Below are 21111 nucleotides of genomic sequence, written 5' to 3' on the forward strand. Positions count from 1 at the left end.
GAAATAACATTTTGACAAAATTTTCTATAGAAAATCTGTTGGTTTAGCTACATTTGTAGTTTAGTCAATGCATGGTTTTAATCTGAAATCAAAACAACAATAAGGATTGAAGAATAAACCAACAATAACAAACAAAACTAAAAAAAAAGTTTTGTTAAAATTTTCTATAGAAAAAAATCACATTTTCTATAGAAAAAATTTGACAAAATTTTCTATATATATTTTGAGAACAAAAATTGTACAGAAATAAAACACCGAAAAAATTTTATGGAAATATGTTTTGAACAAAATTTGTATAGAAATTAAATTTTGATAAAATTTATCTATAAAAATTTCCTATAGAAATAAAATTTGGACAAAATTTTCTATAGAAACAAAAAAATTGACAAAATATCTATAGAAATAAAATTTTGAAAAAAAAATCCTATAAAAATAAAATTTTGCCATAGAGAATCTATAGAAATTAAATTTAGATTTTAATAAAATTTCCTATAGCAATAACATTTTGACAGAGTTTTCTATAGAAAAAAATTTTGAGAAAATTTTCTATAGAAAAAATTTTATTGACAAAATTTTCTATAGAAATAAACATTTAACAAAATTTTCTACAAAAATAAAATCTTGACAAAAATTCCTATAAAAATAAAATTTTGACAAATTTCCTATAGAAATAAAATTTTGGAAAATAAGATTTTTTTGTTTAGAAGTTTTTTTGGTAAAATTTTCTCCAAATTTTGGTAGATTATTTTTGGTTCGAGTGGCAACCGTAGTTTCTTTCTGCAATTTTTTAGTTTCATAAGAGAAAATTTTACGCAATCAATTATATAAAACTTTTCAATGCATGCTTTACGAAAAATATTTTCGCATTTCCAATCTACTGTTTTGGTGAAAAACCGAACGTAGCACTCACCTTTAGGAGTAACCCCAATTGTTGCCTAACAAAAACATTTAAAAATTACATTTTCAGATGATCGTGATATTCTTTTCAAAACATACATTAATTTTATTTAAATAAAAATTGGTGATTTTCATTTGTTTTACAATGTTGTTCATTTTTGGACAACATTTCAATAATTAAAACATTGCAATAAAAATTATCAACTATGGCGGCCAATAAGTTTAGTTATACATTTTTGTTGTTGTGTTTAAAATCGTAATTACATTCTTTGTGTGTTTCGTTTACTCATTATCGTCTTACGGTTTGTTGTGTTTAAGAAGGACAAATTTAAAATTATTTTGAATTTTGTTTTGTTTTATCTCTCTAATATTAATTTAAAAATTAATTAAATTTGTTTTCATTTACTTTTGTTATTTAATAAACATACACATACACACTACACATTAGAAGGGCGTAAAGTGGTCGTTGTCTGTAAGAAAAAAAAAATAAAAATATTACTTGTTCAATATTAATAGAAAAAATCTTTTAACTACTGAGAAAAAATATTTGTTTAAAAAATAAAATAAAAATAAAAAACAATTAAATTTATAATTGGATTAAATTAAAATTTAATTGTATAAATCAATTAATTGATTGACATCAAACAATATTTTTCTCTATAGTTTCAAGATACCAACCAATTTCGTTTCAGACGGTTTGATATTTTCTACAGCTTTTTCTTTCTCCTCCACAATATTGTGCTGTTGTAAGGCTTCAATGTAAGAATTCTGGCATTCTTTGCAGATATTTTTGAATGACATCTCCAATTTTTGACTGCTCAGAGTTAGAAGAGATATCTAAAAAAATGAGATTAATTTTCAGTAAATACAATAACAAGCAAAAAGTCTACTAAGATTATGAGGACTATGTAAATCTGGTCCAATGCGGTTAATACTGAGGGCGTTTAATAAGTTTAATTTGCTTTATATGTAGCCAAATTTGGAAGAAAATCGGTTAAGTATGCAGGGTAATATTGTCATATTTGTGAATATTAGACGACAAACAAGATTTTATATATATTGATAGTTTGAAATGGGAACAAAATAGCTTTCACGTGTTAAAGGACTAAAATTAATCTATAGCCCCTAGATAGACCGACTTTTACTGAGTATTTACAATAATTCCATTCCCCGTTATGTATTCAAAACGACGTGGAAACTCCAGTTTAGCAAAGACACTAAAGTTATAACGAAGCAAACTAGCAACCGCTAGATGGCGCCCATCTTTTCGACGATTAGAACTTTAAACGGAATTTTCTTTTCCAGATTTATTTGTGTCACAACATATAACTTTGAGATTGTATATTCAGGCTTGTGTAGATTGGTATCTGACATTTTCTTTTCTATAACTTAATAGTATCAATTCCCCTAATCTTCTTGTCCAATAAGCACGAATAAATATCGTAAAAATTTGTAGTATAAACAATTTGGATATTAAACCAGACTGCATTGATTTCAGCCTAACATAAAGATTGTAAAATTTTTTAATTTATGTACATAAATAAATAATATTAGCTAGATATTGGCCAAGTATTCACACTTACAGGGTTGCAATTTTGGTCCGATCGGATCAAAATTGGTCCAAAAAATTATTAATTTTTAAATTGGGTCCGATGGTCGAACCAAATGGAATTCGTTTGATTTTGATCTATTTTCGTCAAATCGGCAATTTTTCAAAATTTTCTATAGAAATAAAATTTTTACAAAATCTTCTATAGAAATAAAATTTTGACAAAATGTTCTATAGAAATAAAATTTTGACAAAATTTTCTATAGAAACAAAATTTTGCCAAAATTTTCTATAGAAAAAAAATTTTGCCAAAATTTTCTATAGAAACAAAATTTTGACAACATTTTCTATAGAAATAAAATTTTGACAAAATTTTCTATAGAAATAAAATTTTGACAAAATTTTCTATAGAAATAAAATTTTGACAAAATTTTCTATAGAAATAAAATTTTGACAAAATTTTCTATAGAAATAAAATTTTGCAATTTTGACAAAATTTTCCATAGAAATAAAATTTTGACAAAATTTTCTATAGAAATAAAATTTTGACAAAATTTTCTATAGAAATAAAATTTTGACAAAAGTTTCTATAGAAATAAAATTTTGACAAAATTTTCTATAGAAATAAAATTTTGACAACATTTTCTATAGAAATAAAATTTTTGCAATTTTGGCAAAACTTTCTATAGAAATACAATTTTGACGAAATTTTCTATAGAAATATAATTTTGACACTATTTTCTATAGTAATACACTTTGACAAAATTTTCCATAGAAATACAATTTTGACAAAATTTTTTATAGAAATAAAATTTTGACCAAATTTTTTATAGAAATACACTGTGACAAAATTTCCCATAGAAATACAATTTTGACCAAATTTTTTATAGAAATAAAATTTTGACAAAATTTTCTATAGAAATACACTGTGACAAAATTTCCCATAGAAATACAATTTTGACAAAATTTTTTATAGAAATAAAATTTTAACAAAATTTTCTATAGAAATAAAATTTTAACAAAATTTTCTATAGAAATAAAATTTTGACAACATTTTCTATAGTTATAAAATTTTGACAAAATTTTCTATAGAAATAAACTTTTGACAAAATTTTCTATAGAAATAAAATTTTTACAAAATTTTCTATACAAATAAAATTTTGACAAAATTGTCTATACAAATAAAATTTTGACAAAATTTTCTATACAAATAAAATTTTGACAAAATTTTCTATAGAAATACAATTTTGACAAAATTTTCTATAGAAATAAATAAAAATAAAAATTTTGAACAGAATTAAATATTTTAAATTATATTAATTGAATTTGGCAAAATGGACCGCTGGTACGAATTTTGGTCCGATTTTGCTGTGATTAATGATTAATAAACCAAATCTCGTGCGTTAGCGTGATTTTAATTTTTAAATTGGGTCCGATGGTCGGACCAAATGGAATTTGGTTGATTTTGGTCCATTTTCGTCAAATCGGTAATTTTTCAAAATTTTCTATAGAAATACAATTTTGACAAAATTTTCTATAGAAATAAAATTTTCATAAAAGTTTCTATAGAAATAAAATTTTGACAAAATTTTCTATAGAAACAAAATTTTGACAAAATTTTCCATAGAAATAAAATTTTGACAAATTTTCTATAGAAATACAATTTTGACAAAATCTTCTATAGAAATAAAATTTTGACAAAATTTTCTATAGACATAAAATTTTGACAAAATTTTTTATAAATAAATAAATTTAGACAAAATTTTTTATGGAAATACAATTTGACAAATTTTTCCATAGAAATAAAATTTTAACAAAATTTTCTATAGAAATAAAATTTTGACAAAATTTTCAATAGAAATAAAATTTTGACAAAATTTTCAATAGAAATAAAATTTTGACAAAATTTTCAATAGAAATAAAATTTTGACAAAATTTTCAATAGAAATAAAATTCTGACAAAATTTTCTATAGAAATAAAATTTTGACAAAATTTTCGATAGAAATATAATTTTGACAAAATTTTCTATAGAAATAAAATTTTGACAAAAGTTTCAATAGAAATAAAATTTTGACAAAATTTTTTATAAAAATAAAATTTTGACAAAATTTTCTATAGAAATAAAATTTTGACAACATTTTCTATAGTTATAAAATTTTGACAAAATTTTCTATAGAAATAAAATTTTGACAAAATTTTCTATAGAAATAAAATTTTGACAAAATTTTCTATAGAAATCAAATTTTGACAAAATTTTCTATAGAAATACAATTTTGACAAAATTTTCTATAGAAATAAAATTTTGACAACATTTTCTATAGAAATAAAATTTTTGCAATTTTGGCAAAACTTTCTATAGAAATACAATTTTGACGAAATTTTCTATAGAAATATAATTTTGACAATATTTTCTATAGAAATACACTTTGACAAAATTTTCCATAGAAATACAATTTTGACAAAATTTTTTATAGAAATAAAATTTTGACAAAATTTTCTATAGAAATAAACTTTTGACTAAATTTTCTATAGAAATAAAATTTTTACAAAATTTTTTATACAAATAAAATTTTGACAAAATTTTCTATACAAATAAATTTTTGACAACATTTTCTATAGAAATAAAATTTTGACAAAATTTTCTATAGAAATAAAATTTTGACAAAATTTTCTATAGAAATAAAATTTTGAGAAAATTTTCTATAGAAATAAACTTTTGACTAAATTTTCTATAGAAATAAAATTTTTACAAAATTTTCTACCCGTGTAAAAATTGAGAGATCTAATCATGTCTAATAATATCAAAGTATATATAATTATATCTGCTCAGATATGGTGGTAGATATAAATAGATCTACGGAGATATGTTATGTATAGTGTGATATATGATTAGATCTGTTTCAAGATCTAATTATATATGTTGTTATATCTATTTATATCAGTCATATCTGGTAAGATCTAATTTTATATCTTCATATATGACATCATATCTAATTATATATACTATATATAGCTCCATATCTAATTATATATATATCGCATTAAATCATGAACCAGTTCTGTAACACGGATAAAAAAATATTTGTATATGTTTGTGTTTAAAAATAATGTGTTTGTTACGAGAATATTAACGTGATATACTTGGTTACAAGCACGTATGTTTGGTCGCACATCAAAACAAGTGGTGAACATAACCAAACAATCTTTATATATTGCGACAGTTTCAAGAAACCCTTTTAAATATCATTTTGAAGTGTCTTCATAAAATGCTTGACTTTCAGACACAACTGTCTTTTTGTTTTCAAAAATGTCACCCCATAACTATCACCATTAGCAACGCCTGTTGTTATTAAATTTGAAAAAAAAAAAATGATCAAATATTTGATAATGCGAGTTTGATATTTTTATTTCATATAAAAATCTAATGTCTTCTCATTTTTCGAGGAAGATAAAAGTGTAAGAGAAGCTGTGATAAGGTAAGTTTATTGTTTTGTTGCAATTTTTATATATTGATGAAATGCAAATGCAAATAAAAAAACCATAAAAAGACGTATAACTACGTCCAGTGACGAGGTAAGTTTTGTGTTTTGTTATTATCTATATATAAATATAAAAATAAATGGTTTTTCTTTCAGGAAAATGAAATTGAGGTTCTGCAAAAGAAAATAAGGGAGACGGAGGATCAACTAGAAGCTCTAAAACAAAGCCAGGCTTTACCAGAAATTACGGTAGAGCAATCCGTCCAATGTAGTGATGATGAGGAGCAGCTTCTTTGCAGCAATTTTAATGAAAAGGTAAGTATCAAGAGCAAATCTAATAGTTGTCAAAAGTGTTTTGTTGGACCTATTTTTACTTTTTTTGAAACAATGAATTTAGACAAAATTAAATATTTTGCAATGCTCTGGATGCTTCCCATCCATAGGTTGATAAGATTTGATAGAAATATAAATGTTTTGTGGAATAATGAATAAAATGATTTCAACATAACCATGAATAATTAAGTAATTTTATTTTTGTTTCTTTACAGATGATATGTATTGGGAACAACATATACTGTCGAGCCATCATTCACAACATGGCATTGGGGACGTCCCACAAGGCTTCGCAAGTTGCTGGAAGGCGTATTCAAACGAAATGTACTTAAGAAAGCCACCCTCACTGGACAACCCCCAAGGGCACAGGGTTTGGAGAGACAGTTAGAACCCGTTTTTGCCCTAAATTACAGGGCCAGAGAAGCTATTGTTGGTAAGTATACCCTTATACCAAATCTATAAATTTCAAATTAACTGATAAATCTGTTTCTGTCTTTAGATTTTTCATTCTGGGTTGCGAAAGAGCGGAATTGGGAGCCACAATCGAAAAAAGGCGTCGAGAGGGCAATGTCCCAACGTCTTGGCGAGATCAAACGACAAAAGTAGTAAATAGACCACTATTGTTTAACTTTTTCGTTTTTTGTTTTTAATGAATTCTAAAACTTAAGTTACTTAACATACATAAAATGTACGATATTAATAGTAATTTATATAATACAGTTTTACCATTATTAATATAGTATATTATATAATTCGTTTTATTAAATAGGGTAATATTATATGTAACGGGGAAGTGTTACAATTTGTAGATAAAATTATATATAATTAGATATATTAACATCTAATTATATCAGATTAGATATAATTAGATGTGGGCCAAATTTGAGATCTGGTCAGATCTAACTCCTTTAGAATTAGATCTGATCAGATATTACCATTTTTCGGATCTGACCACATCTGCCTAGATATACTACCGTATCTAATCAGATATGGCGGCAGATCTAATAATATCTGGTCAGATCCACCAATTTTTACACGGGTATACAAATAAAATTTTGACAAAATTTTCTATACAAATAAAATTTTGACAACATTTTCTATAGAAATACAATTTTGACAAAATTTTCTATAGAAATAAATAAAAATAAAAATTTTGAACAGAATTAAATATTTGACAAAATTTTCTATCGAAGTAAATTTTAGGAAAATTTAAACTTTTAAATTATATTAATTGAATTTGACAAAATGGACCGCTGGTACAAATTTTGGTCCGATTTTGCCGTGATTAATGATTATTTTTTAATTTTAATTTTTAAATTGGGTCCGATGGTCGGACCAAATGGAATTTGGTTGATTTTGGTCCATTTTCGTCAAATCGGTAATTTTTCAAAATTTTCTATAGAAATAAAATTTTGACAAAATTTTCTATAGAAATACAATTTTGACAAAATTTTCTATAGAAATAAAATTTTGATAAAAGTTTCTATAGAAATAAAATTTTGACAAAATTTTCCATAGAAATACAATTTTTACAAAATTTTCTACAGAAATAAAATTTTGACAATTTTTTTTATAAAAATAAAATTTTGACAACATTTTCTATAGATATAAAATTTTGACAAAAAATTTCTATAGAAATTAAATTTTGACTAAATTTTCTATAGAAATAAAATTTTGACAAAATTTTCTATAGAAATAAAATTTTGACAAAATTTTCTATACAAATAAAATTTTGACAAAATTTTCTATAGAAATACAATTTTGACAAAATTTTCTATAGAAAAAAATTTTAACAAAAATTCCTATAGAAATACAATTGTGACAAAATTTTCTATCGAAGTAAAATTTGGGAAAAAAATTTTAACTTTTAAATTATATTAATTTAATTTGGCAAAATGGTCCGCGTGATTAATAAACCTAATGTCGTGCGTTAGCGTGACTCACCAATATAATTTCTTCGTGAGTGTACGTGAGTAACAAATTTCGGAAAAATACGCTCACGAAAATAATCCCGCCTACGCACATAAAACGCTTACGTGTTGAAGTCATTTACAATTTTAGTGACACCTGGGATTTTAAGAGTTTATGTTAATAACGCTCTTGATTTTAATTATGCTAATTTTTTCAGACACGTCGTTAAGGTAAATTACTCGTGAGTCACAACCTTTTCGTGAGTCACGATATTTTTCGTGAGCCACTTTATTTTTCGAGAGTCATGACTTTTTTGTGCGTGGGTACAAATGTTCTTTTCGTTAGTGTGCGTGAGGTGAGTCCTACCAAACAATATCATGGGTGAGTAAGATTTTTCCGTCGTGAGTGTGCGTGAGAAAAATATTACTCAAGCGAACACCTCTAATTCCAATACCACCTATGCGACATCTACTAAATAGGGATTGTAATCCGAATCAAAAAAATTGAATTTTTGAGTTTTTTTACATTATAAAAATTTGGAAAAGTCGACTTTTCGATTTTTTCAAATTTATAAATTTAAAGAAAAGTCAACTTTGCCTTTTTCGACTTTTTGGATAAAAAAGTAAAGAAAAAAATATTCGACATTTGTATCCCAAAATTAAGAAGCTGTCGCTAAAAAAGGAACCAATATAACTCGTCTTCATTTATGTCTTTGAAATAACAAAAAATTCTAAATTCCCGGTAAGACATATTGAAATTGGAGCTTATTAATATTAAAAAAAATCCATCGGAATATATATTTGGGAATTTAAAAGGACAATAAATTCCAAATATCTGGGTAATTTCATTAAAGATGCGAAACGTGCCTCCTAGATCCTCAAAAAGTAAAATTTGGATATCGTTTAATATGACAATATATAAAACCCAAATTTCACCTTCAATTTGAACCCTATTTCCAATTTTATATACTTACGTCCTTTTCCAAACGTGGCACATCATTGCCTAAATTAATGATTTTTTGTTTATATTCCGGCCATGAATTTTCCAATGATGTTACATGTGATGTTATATTGGCACTGCGATCAAATAATTCATCCAATTTGGTCTATGCGAAAAAAAAAAACAAACAAATTATTTCCGAATTATATCTTAAAAAAATTTAATTCAATTACCTTATGTTTTACTAACTCTTCTTGCATAATAATTGACTTTTGTGTTAATGTGTCATTGATAAAACTGGCATTAGCTTCCAGTTTATCAATTTTCGATTGTAGATCTGTTCGTAATGATTTTAATTCTTCGGTGTAATTAACAGGCAGGGCCATATTCTTTAATCCATCACTGAAGTTGGACTGAAAACATAACGAGAAATTTAAAATTATTAAATTTGTTTTTAATGGGTTATAGTTTTTACGTATTAAGAAAATTATTTACATATTTTAGGCTAAAATTCATATAAAGGGTGATACGGTCAAAATTTGGTCAATATAAACTTGACGTATTTCTTTCAATTTTGCATTTAAAAAACCTGAACACCCCTCATTTTGAAGGTGTGTGTGTAGAATGTTGCTCCTATTTTGATTTTGGAATTCACTCTTCAGTTGTCTAAATGCCGCCCAAGCAAGAAGAGCAGCGTATCAAAATTTTGCTCGCGCATCGCGAAAATCCGAGTTACTCGCACGCAAAGCTGGCAAAATCGCTAAAAGTTGTCAAATCAACCGTTACAAATGTAATTAAAGTGTTTGGGGAACGTTTGTCGACAGCCAGGAAGTCTGGATCGGGGGGAAATCGAAAACCGGAAGCCGCTGAGACACCAAAAAGAGAGTTGCCGGTAGTTTCAAGCGAAACCCTAACCTCTCTCTCCGAGATGCCGCAAATAAGCTGGGTGTATCGTCTACAACCGTGCATCGAGCCAAAAAACGAGCCGGACTATCGACTTACAAGAAGGTAGTGACTCCAAATCGCGATGATAAACAAAATACGACGGCCAAAGCGCGATCCCGGAGGCTGTACTCGACGATGCTGACGAAGTTTGACTGCGTGGTAATGGACGACGAAACCTACGTCAAAGCCGACTACAAGCAGCTTCCGGGACAGGAGATTTATACGGCAAAAGGAAGGGGAAAGGTAGCAGATATTTTCAAGCACATAAAACTGTCAAAGTTCGCAAAGAAATATCTGGTTTGGCAAGCCATCTGTACCTGTGGCTTGAAAACCAGCATTTTCATAGCTTCCGGGACTGTCAACCAAGAAATTTACGTGAAAGAGTGTTTGAATAAACGTCTGCTGCCTTTCCTGAAGAAACACGGTTGTTCCGTACTGTTTTGGCCGGATTTGGCATCTTGCCATTACGGTAAAAAGGCCATGGAGTGGTACGCCGCCAACAACGTGCAGGTGGTTCCCAAGGACAAGAACCCTCCCAACACGCCAGAGCTCCGCCCAATTGAGAAATACTGGGCTATTGTCAAGCGGAACCTAAAGAAGACCAAAAACTGCTAAGGACGAGCAGCAGTTCAAGGCAAACTGGCTTTCTGCGGCGAAGAAGGTGGACAAGGTGGCTGTACAAAATCTGATGGCAGGTGTCAAGCGTGAGGATTTGGAAAAGCGAAAGCCTAACTGAATATTTTTCTGAATTTTATACTAATTGAACTTGAAAAAGAAATTTAATTTGATTTTTTAAATAAACGATTTCACCGATTTACACGCGTTTTCCCTTGACCAAATTTTGACCGTATCACCCTTTACACCCAAAGAAAAAATACTTTCCTCTAGAACGAAATTTTCGACAAACGAAATTCCCTTATGTTATAAAGTATTTTCTTAAAGAGCAAATAAACCCGAATTTGTGACAAGTGCTGCAATGATTTTATCTAATGATTTTGATTTACTTCAATAGAAATAAACATTTTTTATAAAAATTTCGGAGCTGCCGCGAAGACACCTTTCAACTTCAAGAGAATAAAACCGCTATAACCCAAGATTGTCCACACTTCATTTCTATATATAAGATTAAAAATTGAGAAGAAATACAAAGGATTTCTAACACCGGAAATATGCTTTAAATGCAAGAAAATGCAGCGCCTCTAGTGGAGAGTAGTGGTGTAACTCAATCAACATTCACATACTTTAACAATGCAAACAACATAACCGGCAGTGTTGCCAATATTTTTCTGGCTCTTGTCCGCAAATTAGGACCCAAACGTCCTAAAAAATCCTAAATGTAAATTAAAATTCCTCACAAAAATCCCCAACCAATTTTTATGAAAAAAAAGAAATAGAGCCTCTATTGTAGAAAATCAATAATAATTAAAAAATTTTTTAAATGTATAGTTTTTGTCATACCAGGTTGCGAGCCGTAATAAGATCAAGATTTCGAAACACAACACTAGGAGACCGGGGACCATTCCTCAGAAAAATCTCCAAGAAATTTTTATACAAAAAAAGTAAAGAAGTAAAAATCTCAGGGGTATGTAAACTTGTGTAAGACTGTGTATATGTCCCCAAAAATTCTCAAATTAAATTAAAATTTTTATGAAAAAATAAAAAAAGCTCTGCTGTAGAAAATCAGTATTAATATAAAAATTTCAAAATATAAAGTTTTGGTCACACCAGGTTGCGAACCGTAATAAGATAAAGTTTTCGAAACACAACACCAGGAGATCGGTGACCATCTTCTGGGATTTCGGTTACCATGTATTAATGAACAAAAATTTACTTCTACACACTCAAGTAAAAAAATTGGATAGTAGACACGGTTGCCACAGTTGGTAGAACTCTACCAAAAATGGTAGATTTTTTTACTTTTTAGTAGATTGGTAGCATTCTTGATGTTTTGGTAGGTTTTGCAAAATATTCCTCTCCAACTAAGAGGTACATTAAATTTTTGATACGATTTCCTACAGAAATAAAATGTTGACAAGAGAAATATATTTTTGAAAAGATTTCCCATAGAATTAAATTGTGACAAAATTTTCTATAGAAATAAAATTTTGACAAAAATTTCTACAGAAATAAAATTTTGACAAAATTTTCTAAAGAAATCAAATTTTGACAAAATTTTCTACAGAAATAAAATCTTGAGAAAAATTTTCTATGGAAATAAATTTTGACAAAATTTTCTATAGAAATAACATTTTGAGAAAAATTTCTACAGAAATAACATTTTGACAAAATTTTCTAAAGAAATAAAATTTTGACAAAATTTTCTACAGAAATAAAATTTTGACAAAATTTTCTAAAGAAATAAAATTTTGACAAAATTTCTACAGAAATAAAATTTTGAGAAAATTTTTCTATAGAAATTAAATTTTGACAAAACTTTCTACAGAAATAAAATTTTGAGAAAAATTTTCTATAGAAATTAAATTTTGACAAAATTTTCTACAGAAATAAAATTTTGAGAAAAATTTTCTATAGAAATTAAATTTTGACAAAATTTTCTATAGAAATACAATTTTGACAAAATTTTCTATAGAGATAAAAAATTTTTCTATAGAAATACAATGTTGATAAAATTTTCTATAGAAATAAAATTTTGACAAAAGTTTCTATAGAAATAAAATTTTGACAACATTTTCTATAGAAATGCAATTTTGACAACATTTTCTATAGAAATAAAATTTTGACAAAAGTTTCTATAGAAATAAAATTTTGACAAAATTTTCCTTAGAAATAAATTTTGACAAAATTTTCTACAGAAATAAAATTTTAACAAAATTTTCTACAGAAATACAATTTTAACAAAATTTTCTACAGAAATATTATTTTGACAAAATTTTCTATAAAGCTATATTTCATAGACCAATATAGGCTATCTATCTATCTAGTTATCTAATATCAACACGACACTTTTCTCACTTACAGTGTTGCCAAAAGTAGGGGAAATTGCCTACATGTAGGTTTTTTTCTTTGTCAACACAATTTTTAATAATTTTTACATTTTGGTTGCTCTAGGGGAGGAAAATGAGAAGCCGGCAAGGCGTGATCTTTAACAATGTGTGGAAACCACGGTTACCACTCGTGCCAAAAAAATCTGCAATTTTCTCAAAACTTTATTCCTATAGAAAATTTTGTCAAAATTTTATTTCTATAGAAAATTTTTTCAAAATTTTATTTCTATAGAAAATTTTTTCAAAATTTTATTTCTATAGAAAAAAATTTCCAAATTTTATTTCTATAGAAAATTTTGTCAAAATTTTATTTCTATTAAATTTTGTTTGAATTTAACGAAAAATATTGTAGAGGAAATTGTAGGGAAATTTTTTTTTGGGAATGTAGGGGAAAGTAGGAAACTTTTAAACCGAAAAATTTTCCCTGGCAACACTGCTCACTTAAACTGTAGAACAATTTTTGCCACAAAACCAATGGATAGGGGAGCCACGGTGGTGCAATGGTTAGCATGCCCGCCTTGCATACACAAGGTCGTAGGTTCGATTTCTGCTTCGTCCGAACACCAAAAAGTTTTTCAGCAGTGGATTATCCCTCCTCAGTAATGCTGGAGACATTTCTGAGGGTTTCAAAGCTTCTCTAAGTGGTTTCACCTATCCTGCCACCTAACCTAACCTAATGGAAAGGCTCCCAGACGAACACTTCAATAGAAACTCACCTTTAAACTTTCAAAGACTTTCTGCAAATCAGTTTGTTGCTCCTTAACAGCATTGTAATGATCTTTCATACTTTCCACATCTGTAGCTATTGCTTCAATTTTAGCACCAAAATCTGCAACGATTTTCTCTTCCTTATAACTTTTTTGTGCTTCTTGAGAGGTACGATATTCACTGAAATTCTTCCATAACACCTGTAATGATTGCTGCAACTCAGAGAGTTTCGAGGAAATTGAAGTTTGATTTTTAATCAAATTCTTTGAGGTCTCATGCCAGGCCTGTAGAGTATCCGGTAAAATTTGACTTGCGGCAGAAACTGAAAATCAAAATATTACACTCCGTGTTTATCAAATGAAAGATTTTTTTCCACTTACCTTGTTCAACTTTTTGCCTATATTCATAGATTTGTTGTTGTAAATTGAAATTTAACCAATATGTAAAACCAACAAATATCGACAGGGTAATGACGAACAGAAGAATGCCATATAAACGAAAAATTATATGTTTATTATGGCCACAATGATGAGTGGGTTGTTTAACTTTGGGCTGCTGGAAAATTTGGAAATTTGAAATTTGTAAAACCGATGTCCATAGTTTTATTGGTTTCATGTTGCCTTACCCAATTGTAATCTTCCTGATCATCTGTGGACACATTATTCAGCAATTTATCTTGGGAATATAAGGTCCCCCTATTGTTGTTGTTGCCGCGTCTCAGAGGACCACCACCCCCACCTGCACTACCACAACCTCCGCCATTTTTACTATGGCCCTGTGATAGCAAAGCATCTAAATCTCGACGTTTTCTCATTTTCTTAATACCATAACGTAAGGGCACCGTAACATGATGACTAGAATCCATTCTGAACTATAATTATGTATGTGATAATTGGTTACTAAATTATTTTGGAATAAAGTTTATTTGGTTTTCTAACTTGAATAACTAAAACGAATAGCGAGCGAGCGAGCGAGCAATTACAACCCAAGTTTCGTTTTTTTCTTATTGGTTTGGGAGTTTTTCCGCTTTCCGTTTCCCGTCCTATTCCTGTTTTCGGTTTCTTGTTTCTGCTGCCACTGCTACTGCTGCTGCTTCTCACAAATGATGTAAATTAATTTTTATGAAAAACATTATTATTATTATTGATTTCTTTTTCCTACAATGTTCCCTCTTTTTTGTAAGTATAGTCCAATAGTCGTAGTAGCACTAAGAGTGTTTGGCTCAAGCTTTGCTCGCTGTAGTGTCAGAATAGCAAGAAATAAAAATTTCACCTCACAACCCTTAGTGTGGCCGCTCTGGCAAATGCCAAATAACTCTAGAGACGACACATTCTCATTCTCATTGGTTTACAACATTTCATCACACATTCACAAATTGAACCCAGAGATTTTGTGGGTGCATTTTCCGGATTATGCGCACTATACTATGGCCATACGATTTTTCAGCTTTTGTTTATATCTACACACATTTACATTGAATTGTGTCAAATTTGTCATTGAATAGCTCTCGTGTCATACAATTCCACAACAATTGATCCAAGTCTGGTGTTGTTGTGTTTTTTTTTGCTACTGTTGGTCCACTCCACCACCACCACTATCCCCCTCTCGGAATGTTATAGAAAATAGTCAGCTAGCCAGCCAGCCATCCAGCTTTTTTAGAGTGGCAGAGAGGGTTAACGTCATTCATTTAATCTACCTTTTATTCATTTTTTTTATATTCTCACATTTTTTCATTTATTTTTTGATAAGACCCCATCAGAGAAATAATTCTATGTGCAATTATTTAACTAAATACATTTATGTGTGGGGGATATGGGGTAAGGTAGACGTTGTGTAGAGATGATAACCGGGTTGGAAGTAAAGAATTGTGAAAAGCATTTGAGTAAGGTTCATTGATAAAAACATAATACAAACATTTCGGTTTGAAACTCCCCACTCCCCCCCCCATCACCCAAAAAAAAAACAAGAATGGAAAACAAATTTTTGACAAAATTTTCTATAAAAATAAAATTTTGACATAATTTTCTACAGAAATAAAATTTTAATTTTTTTTCTATAGAAATACATTTTTGACAAAATTTTCTATAGAAATAAAATTTTGACAATATTTTCTATAGAAATAAAATTTTAATAAATTTAATAATTTAATAAAATTTAGACAATATTTTCTATGGAAATGGAAATGGAAATTAAATTTTAACAAAATTTTCTATAGAAATAAAATTTTGACAAAATTTTCTACCCAAATAAAATTTTGACAAAATTTTCTATAGAAATAAAATTTTGACAATATTTTCTATAGAAATAAAATTTTTGACAAAATTTTCTACCCAAATAAAATTTTCTATAGAAATAAAATTTTGACAAAATATTTTATAGAAAAAAATAAAATTTAATAAAATTTAGACAATATTTTCTATGGAAATCAAATTTTAACAAAATTTTCTATAGAAATAAAATTTTGACAAAATTTTCTTTAGAAATAAAATTTTGACAAAATTTTTCTATAGAAATAAAATTTTGACAAAATTTTCTATAGAAATAAAATTTTGACAATATTTTCTATAGAAATAAAATTTTAACAAAATTTTCTATAGAAATAAAATTTTTGGCAAAATTTTCTATAGAAATACATTTTTGACAAAATTTTCTATAAAAATAAAAATTTGACAAAATTTTCTATAAAAATAAAATTTGGACAAAATTTTCTATAAAAATAAAATTTGGACAAAATTCTCTATAGAAAAAAAAATTTTGACAATATTTTCTATAGAAATAAAATTTTAACAAAATTTTCTATAGAAATAAAATTTTTGGCAAAATTTCCTATAGAAATAAAATTTTTGGCAAAATTTTCTATAGAAATAAAATTTTGATAACATTTTCTATGGAAATAAAATATTTACATTTTCTATACAAATAAAATTTTATTGTTGTTCTTGATCTCAGCTTAAAGCCATGCATTGACTAAACTACAAGTGTAGCTTAACCAACAGAGGAAAAGTATGCTTGTCAAATTTATTTGGGCAAAGCCCTATAGACTGCAAGATGGTTGGATGTACAGCTGTTTCGGAATTACCACATTCCTCATCAGCATCCTCTACTTGCAGCAAAACCCACCAATGAACCACACTTGAACCTTCCGAAAAAAGGTTTTGCATGTATGGTTCTTGAATAAGAACTATATCTATGTCTCCTTTCATCAGGAGAACTTTTAAGGCAGCACAAGCGGCCTTACAATGGTGAAGATTTATCTGGAGGAACCGTAGAACCATCCAAATTTTCAACCACCGTCACATCAGCCGCTTCAATTGAGTCATCAAGGGCTTCCTCTTCACAGATCTCGGTGGATCTCGCAACAATCCGCGGTTCAGCTTTGGTGAGGCTTGAGCCTGTAGAAACTTCCCGCATATGATTTTCGCCATAGTCTGCAGGTTTTATGTCTCCTTCGGCTTCGCTAGGAGATTTTTTCACTGCTGACTCTACCGGAGGCTTGTCCGTTTCGGTATCCTTTGGCTGATCGCTTTTGTATACCTTCATATGGATATCATGAAAGCCATAACTTACGCGTGGCAGCGACTCTATGTTTAATATAAACACCGCATGTCGTCTTGGTCCATCCACCTCATCCAAACGACCAACCTTCCAATCGGCGGTTGGAAGATCTGGGTTACATTCTTTTAGTCTCTCTAGTATTGACTCAGGATCAGGAGGGTTTGCCGGTATCCATGCATGTGCTCTAGGTTTAGCCGGTATGTCTTTTTTTATCGACTAACTCCAAAGCGGCTCCTTCCCAAACTTCACCAATTAGCATCAATGCAGCTTTAAAGCAATCCATAGACCTCTGGTCTGCAAAAGCTATTAACTTATATCGTCCTTGATACCATCCAGCATCTTGCCGTCGAGGACTTGGTCCGGGAAACTTTTTTTCGCACCTCTGAGTAGACACCAGACATCGCGTTCTCAATTTCCCCCCATTTTTGCCTTGGAATCATAACGTCCAATGCTCCTTTATTAATAATAGCCATCACAAGGCTGTCTTTTGCAACTGAAGCAAACGATCTTTGATCCCGTTTAGAGGATGGTAGCTCATCCGGTGATCGTTCCCTTTTTCCAGCTTCAAGAATTCCTTGAGCCCATTTTAAGGAATCGCTTTGCTTAGCCGACAACGTGCTTGGGTCGACTGATCCTAATTTCTTTAGGATAAACAAAGCATTTCTACGTTCCTTGAATCTCTTTCGAGAGGGATTGCCTCCTTTTGATGTCGTCACCTTAGAAAAGGTTCGACTTGCCAAAGTGTCACCGCCAGTCGACCCGTCTACAGGTCGACTAATTGGGCCTGACTCTTGGTCGCTGCCCAAATTTATAACTTCAGTCGTTACCCGTCCACTGGGCCCTGAAGTTAACAACCCAGTGGATGACTTTGAATTTCGCTGCATGGTGGTTTATTATTTCCACCACACGTGAAATTCGTAATAAGTACTTATTACGATGAAATACTCCGCTATTAGAAAACACGTCCGTTCAGTTCGACGGTTGAATAATAAGTAGAGGATGCTGATGAGGAATGTGGTAATTCCGAAACGTGCGTCCATCCAACCATCTTGCAGTCTATAGGGCTTTGCCCAAATAAATTTAACAAACATTATTTTCCTCTGTTGGTTAAGCTACACTTGTAGTTTAGTCAATGTATGGTTTTAAGCTGAAATAAAAAAAAAAAACAACAACAATGCTTAAAGAACAAAACCAACAATAACAAAACGAATGGAAATAAAATTTTGACAAAATTTTCCATAGCAATAAAATTTTGACAGAATTTTCTATAAAAATAAAATTTTGACAAAATTTTCTATAGAAATACAATTTTAAAAAAATTTTCTATAGAAATAAAATTTTGACAAAATTTTCGATAGATATAAAATTTTGACAAAAATTTCGATAAATATAAAATTTTGACAAAATTTTTTATAGAAATAAAAGTTTGGCAAAATTTTCTATAGAAATAAAATTTTGACAAAATTTTCTATAAAAATAAAATTTTGACAAAATTTTCTTTAGAAATAAAATTTTAACAAAATTTTCTATAGAAATAAAATTTTGACGGATGCTGAATTGAGGAATAGTCAGGCCTGTCGATATTGCAGGACAAGCAAAGACCTGCCTCGTGATGTGAGGGGAATGTCAACAATTCGGGCAGACATCTTGAATTGCCAGCTTTAAAAAAGAGGTAACCGTTGAAAGATCTGGAGGTGTCAGAATTTAGCTGAGATAGCACTGATCTGGTCTCTCCTGACAGCATAACGCTGGACTTGTAGGAAGAAATTGCACCGTTTGAAGATTTCTCTATTTGGTCTCACTAATACTGGGATTCCAAACAGGAGGGCTTTCCAAAACGAAACAAACTATCAAACGTTACAGCAAGAAATTTTGAGTTCTTCCATGTATGAATGCTTCTTTTAGTTAATATTAAAAAAAAAAGTCAATGCCTTTTTTAATTGATTTAGTCTTTCGAGCTCGATTAAAATGTTAATTGCATCAATTATTTTTTAATAAAAAATTTCAATCATTGACTTTATTAAGTTAAAGTTGCTATCTTGATTAAAATGTTAATTGATTCAATTAATTTATTAATTGAAAAAATTTCCAACTTCAATCAATTTTTTAATTGGAAATATTTTGGTGATCTTTTTTTCTGTGTAGTCTAACAGAGAGCTAAAATGTTTTTTTATTCACATTTTTGATATAATTTAACTTAAACTAAGAAGTACTTTTTTTCAAATTAAATTTATTTATTTTTTTATTCATTAATTTCATTTATGCATAATAAACATTAAACATTTTTTTATTTTTAATTCTCTAACCCCAAAAATTTTACCCATAGCCTAAAAATTCAAAACAATGTGTGGAAATTTCAAATATAAAAATTCCTTCACATATTCTCAACCCCTAAAAATAATTGCTACAGAGTTTCTACAAAATAAAGCAAAAGCTTTAGGGTTGAAAATGTCCTCTTTCGAACAGACAGTTAATATTATTTAGGTTATATTGGGATAGGTCAACGTCTACCACCCCAATCATGGTATTTTCTCATTCATTCACACCCATAACTATGCACACATATTCCTTTTAATATTTGAAATCCTTCGATATATTATTACTTTTTAGTTCCTGGGCAAAAGTGTTGCAATATTGTTGTGTTTTCTTTTCTTTTGTTTTTTTTTTTTTTTAAATCAGTATATAAAATATCTATGAAATTGTATTGCCTTTTGTTGCAAATTATCTACTATTTTTATCAGCTACAATGATTAATAAAATAAATACATTTATTATAGGCTATTTTATGTGTGTTCGTTCAATGGGGCTAAATAAAACATGATCGCTGGAAAGCAAGTTTCAGTTTTTGGTTTCATTACAATCAACCTGAATTTCAATGTCATTGTCACGATGAAAAGCAAATAAAATACATATAATTACAAATTGGCATGGGAAATTGTTGTTATTATTTAGGTATTTAATATTTCAAATAATAAGTAATTATTATGTATACATTACCGATTTGTTTAAAAATCAATTATAGCCTATAATAAAAATTCGCTCAAAATCCACATTTTTTTAAATCTCTTTTTATAAGGCAAATTACAGTTGAAATCTATTAGGGTATTTATATTTTCGAAGAAAATATATAAATCTATTTCGAAATGGGTTATTAAATTCTACATTATTTTATTTTGAAATTTAATTTTATTTAAAAGTATCACGATTTTACCCCTTAACACAATCATTCATATCAAATAACAAAATGGCCAAATATTAAAAATAAATTGTTTTCTTATGTATTTTTGATAACATTTTTTTTTATTTCAAAATTATATGAAACATTAATTAGTTATTACCTTCTCCGTTGTTTTTTTTTCCCGATTTTTAAAAATTTTTCTTAGCAGTGTCTATGTTAGTATTTTTTAATTTCCAATCTTTTACAAACCATTATTAAATATTTATAAACTTTTCCATAGAGGACAACACCATCATACTGTCTATACTCCACATTCGATGTTTATCAACTAAGCTCTTTATCGCTTTTCTTTTTTATATAGATGATTAATAAAAAACAATATACAACGGTGTAAATATACTCACCTCACGGACAGCGAGAAAATGAATAGTAATATTGAATCTTACTCACTAACACACGGTCTCCGTTTTGTATAAACGATGTCTAGAGTAGCCTTATAATTGACACTTCTATTGTGATAGCCGTGAATTTTTTGTTTGTTTACACTCTTTGGCCGACAGTGGTGGGGTTTCTGCCAATTCATTTGGTTTTAATATTTTTAATATTCTCTT

General features: G+C 28.5%; 2 protein-coding genes across 6 annotated transcripts; one reads left to right on the forward strand and one right to left on the reverse strand.

Moving 5' to 3' along the window:
• Window positions 1–955: 955 nt before the first annotated feature.
• On the reverse strand, window positions 956–21045 carry LOC142241410 (uncharacterized). 5 transcript variants are annotated; one of them, XM_075313178.1, is made up of 8 exons: window positions 20905–21045; window positions 14393–14638; window positions 14148–14322; window positions 13776–14089; window positions 9343–9522; window positions 9144–9275; window positions 1576–1734; window positions 956–1367 (listed from the first exon to the last, which is right to left on the reverse strand). In XM_075313178.1, exons 2-8 carry the CDS (start codon window positions 14630–14632, stop codon window positions 1335–1337), a joined length of 1233 nt encoding a protein of 410 aa, XP_075169293.1. In that variant the 5' UTR covers window positions 14633–14638; window positions 20905–21045; the 3' UTR covers window positions 956–1334. The 5 variants fall into 5 exon arrangements, with proteins under 5 accessions (XP_075169293.1, XP_075169290.1, XP_075169289.1 ...); XM_075313175.1 differs by lacking the exon at window positions 20905–21045 and adding an exon at window positions 20750–20889 and having other exon boundaries at window positions 14148–14319; XM_075313174.1 differs by lacking the exon at window positions 20905–21045 and adding an exon at window positions 20750–20889.
• On the forward strand, window positions 1898–7011 carry LOC142237758 (uncharacterized). The gene is made up of 6 exons (XM_075309150.1): window positions 1898–1904; window positions 5896–5923; window positions 5996–6020; window positions 6083–6241; window positions 6509–6692; window positions 6759–7011. The coding sequence occupies exons 1-6, from the start codon at window positions 1898–1900 to the stop codon at window positions 6863–6865; spliced, it is 510 nt and encodes a 169-aa protein (XP_075165265.1). The 3' UTR covers window positions 6866–7011.
• Window positions 21046–21111: the final 66 nt, after the last annotated feature.

Source organism: Haematobia irritans, chromosome 5, assembly GCF_050003625.1.
Source record: "Haematobia irritans isolate KBUSLIRL chromosome 5, ASM5000362v1, whole genome shotgun sequence".
Classification (NCBI taxonomy): domain Eukaryota; kingdom Metazoa; phylum Arthropoda; class Insecta; order Diptera; family Muscidae; genus Haematobia; species Haematobia irritans.

What these genes read in the sequence shown, in the direction of transcription:
- LOC142237758 (XM_075309150.1), top strand. An exon ending in GCAGCAATTTTAATGAAAAG is followed by an intron (nt 6,242 to 6,508) that starts GTAAGTATCAAG and finishes TATACTGTCGAG; the next exon opens with CCATCATTCACAACATGGCA. An exon ending in GGCCAGAGAAGCTATTGTTG is followed by an intron (nt 6,693 to 6,758) that starts GTAAGTATACCC and finishes TTCTGTCTTTAG; the next exon opens with ATTTTTCATTCTGGGTTGCG.
- LOC142241410 (XM_075313174.1), bottom strand. An exon ending in AAGAGTTAGTAAAACATAAG is followed by an intron (nt 9,276 to 9,342) that starts GTAATTGAATTA and finishes TTTTTCGCATAG; the next exon opens with ACCAAATTGGATGAATTATT. An exon ending in TGCCACGTTTGGAAAAGGAC is followed by an intron (nt 1,735 to 9,143) that starts GTAAGTATATAA and finishes TCATTTTTTTAG; the next exon opens with ATATCTCTTCTAACTCTGAG.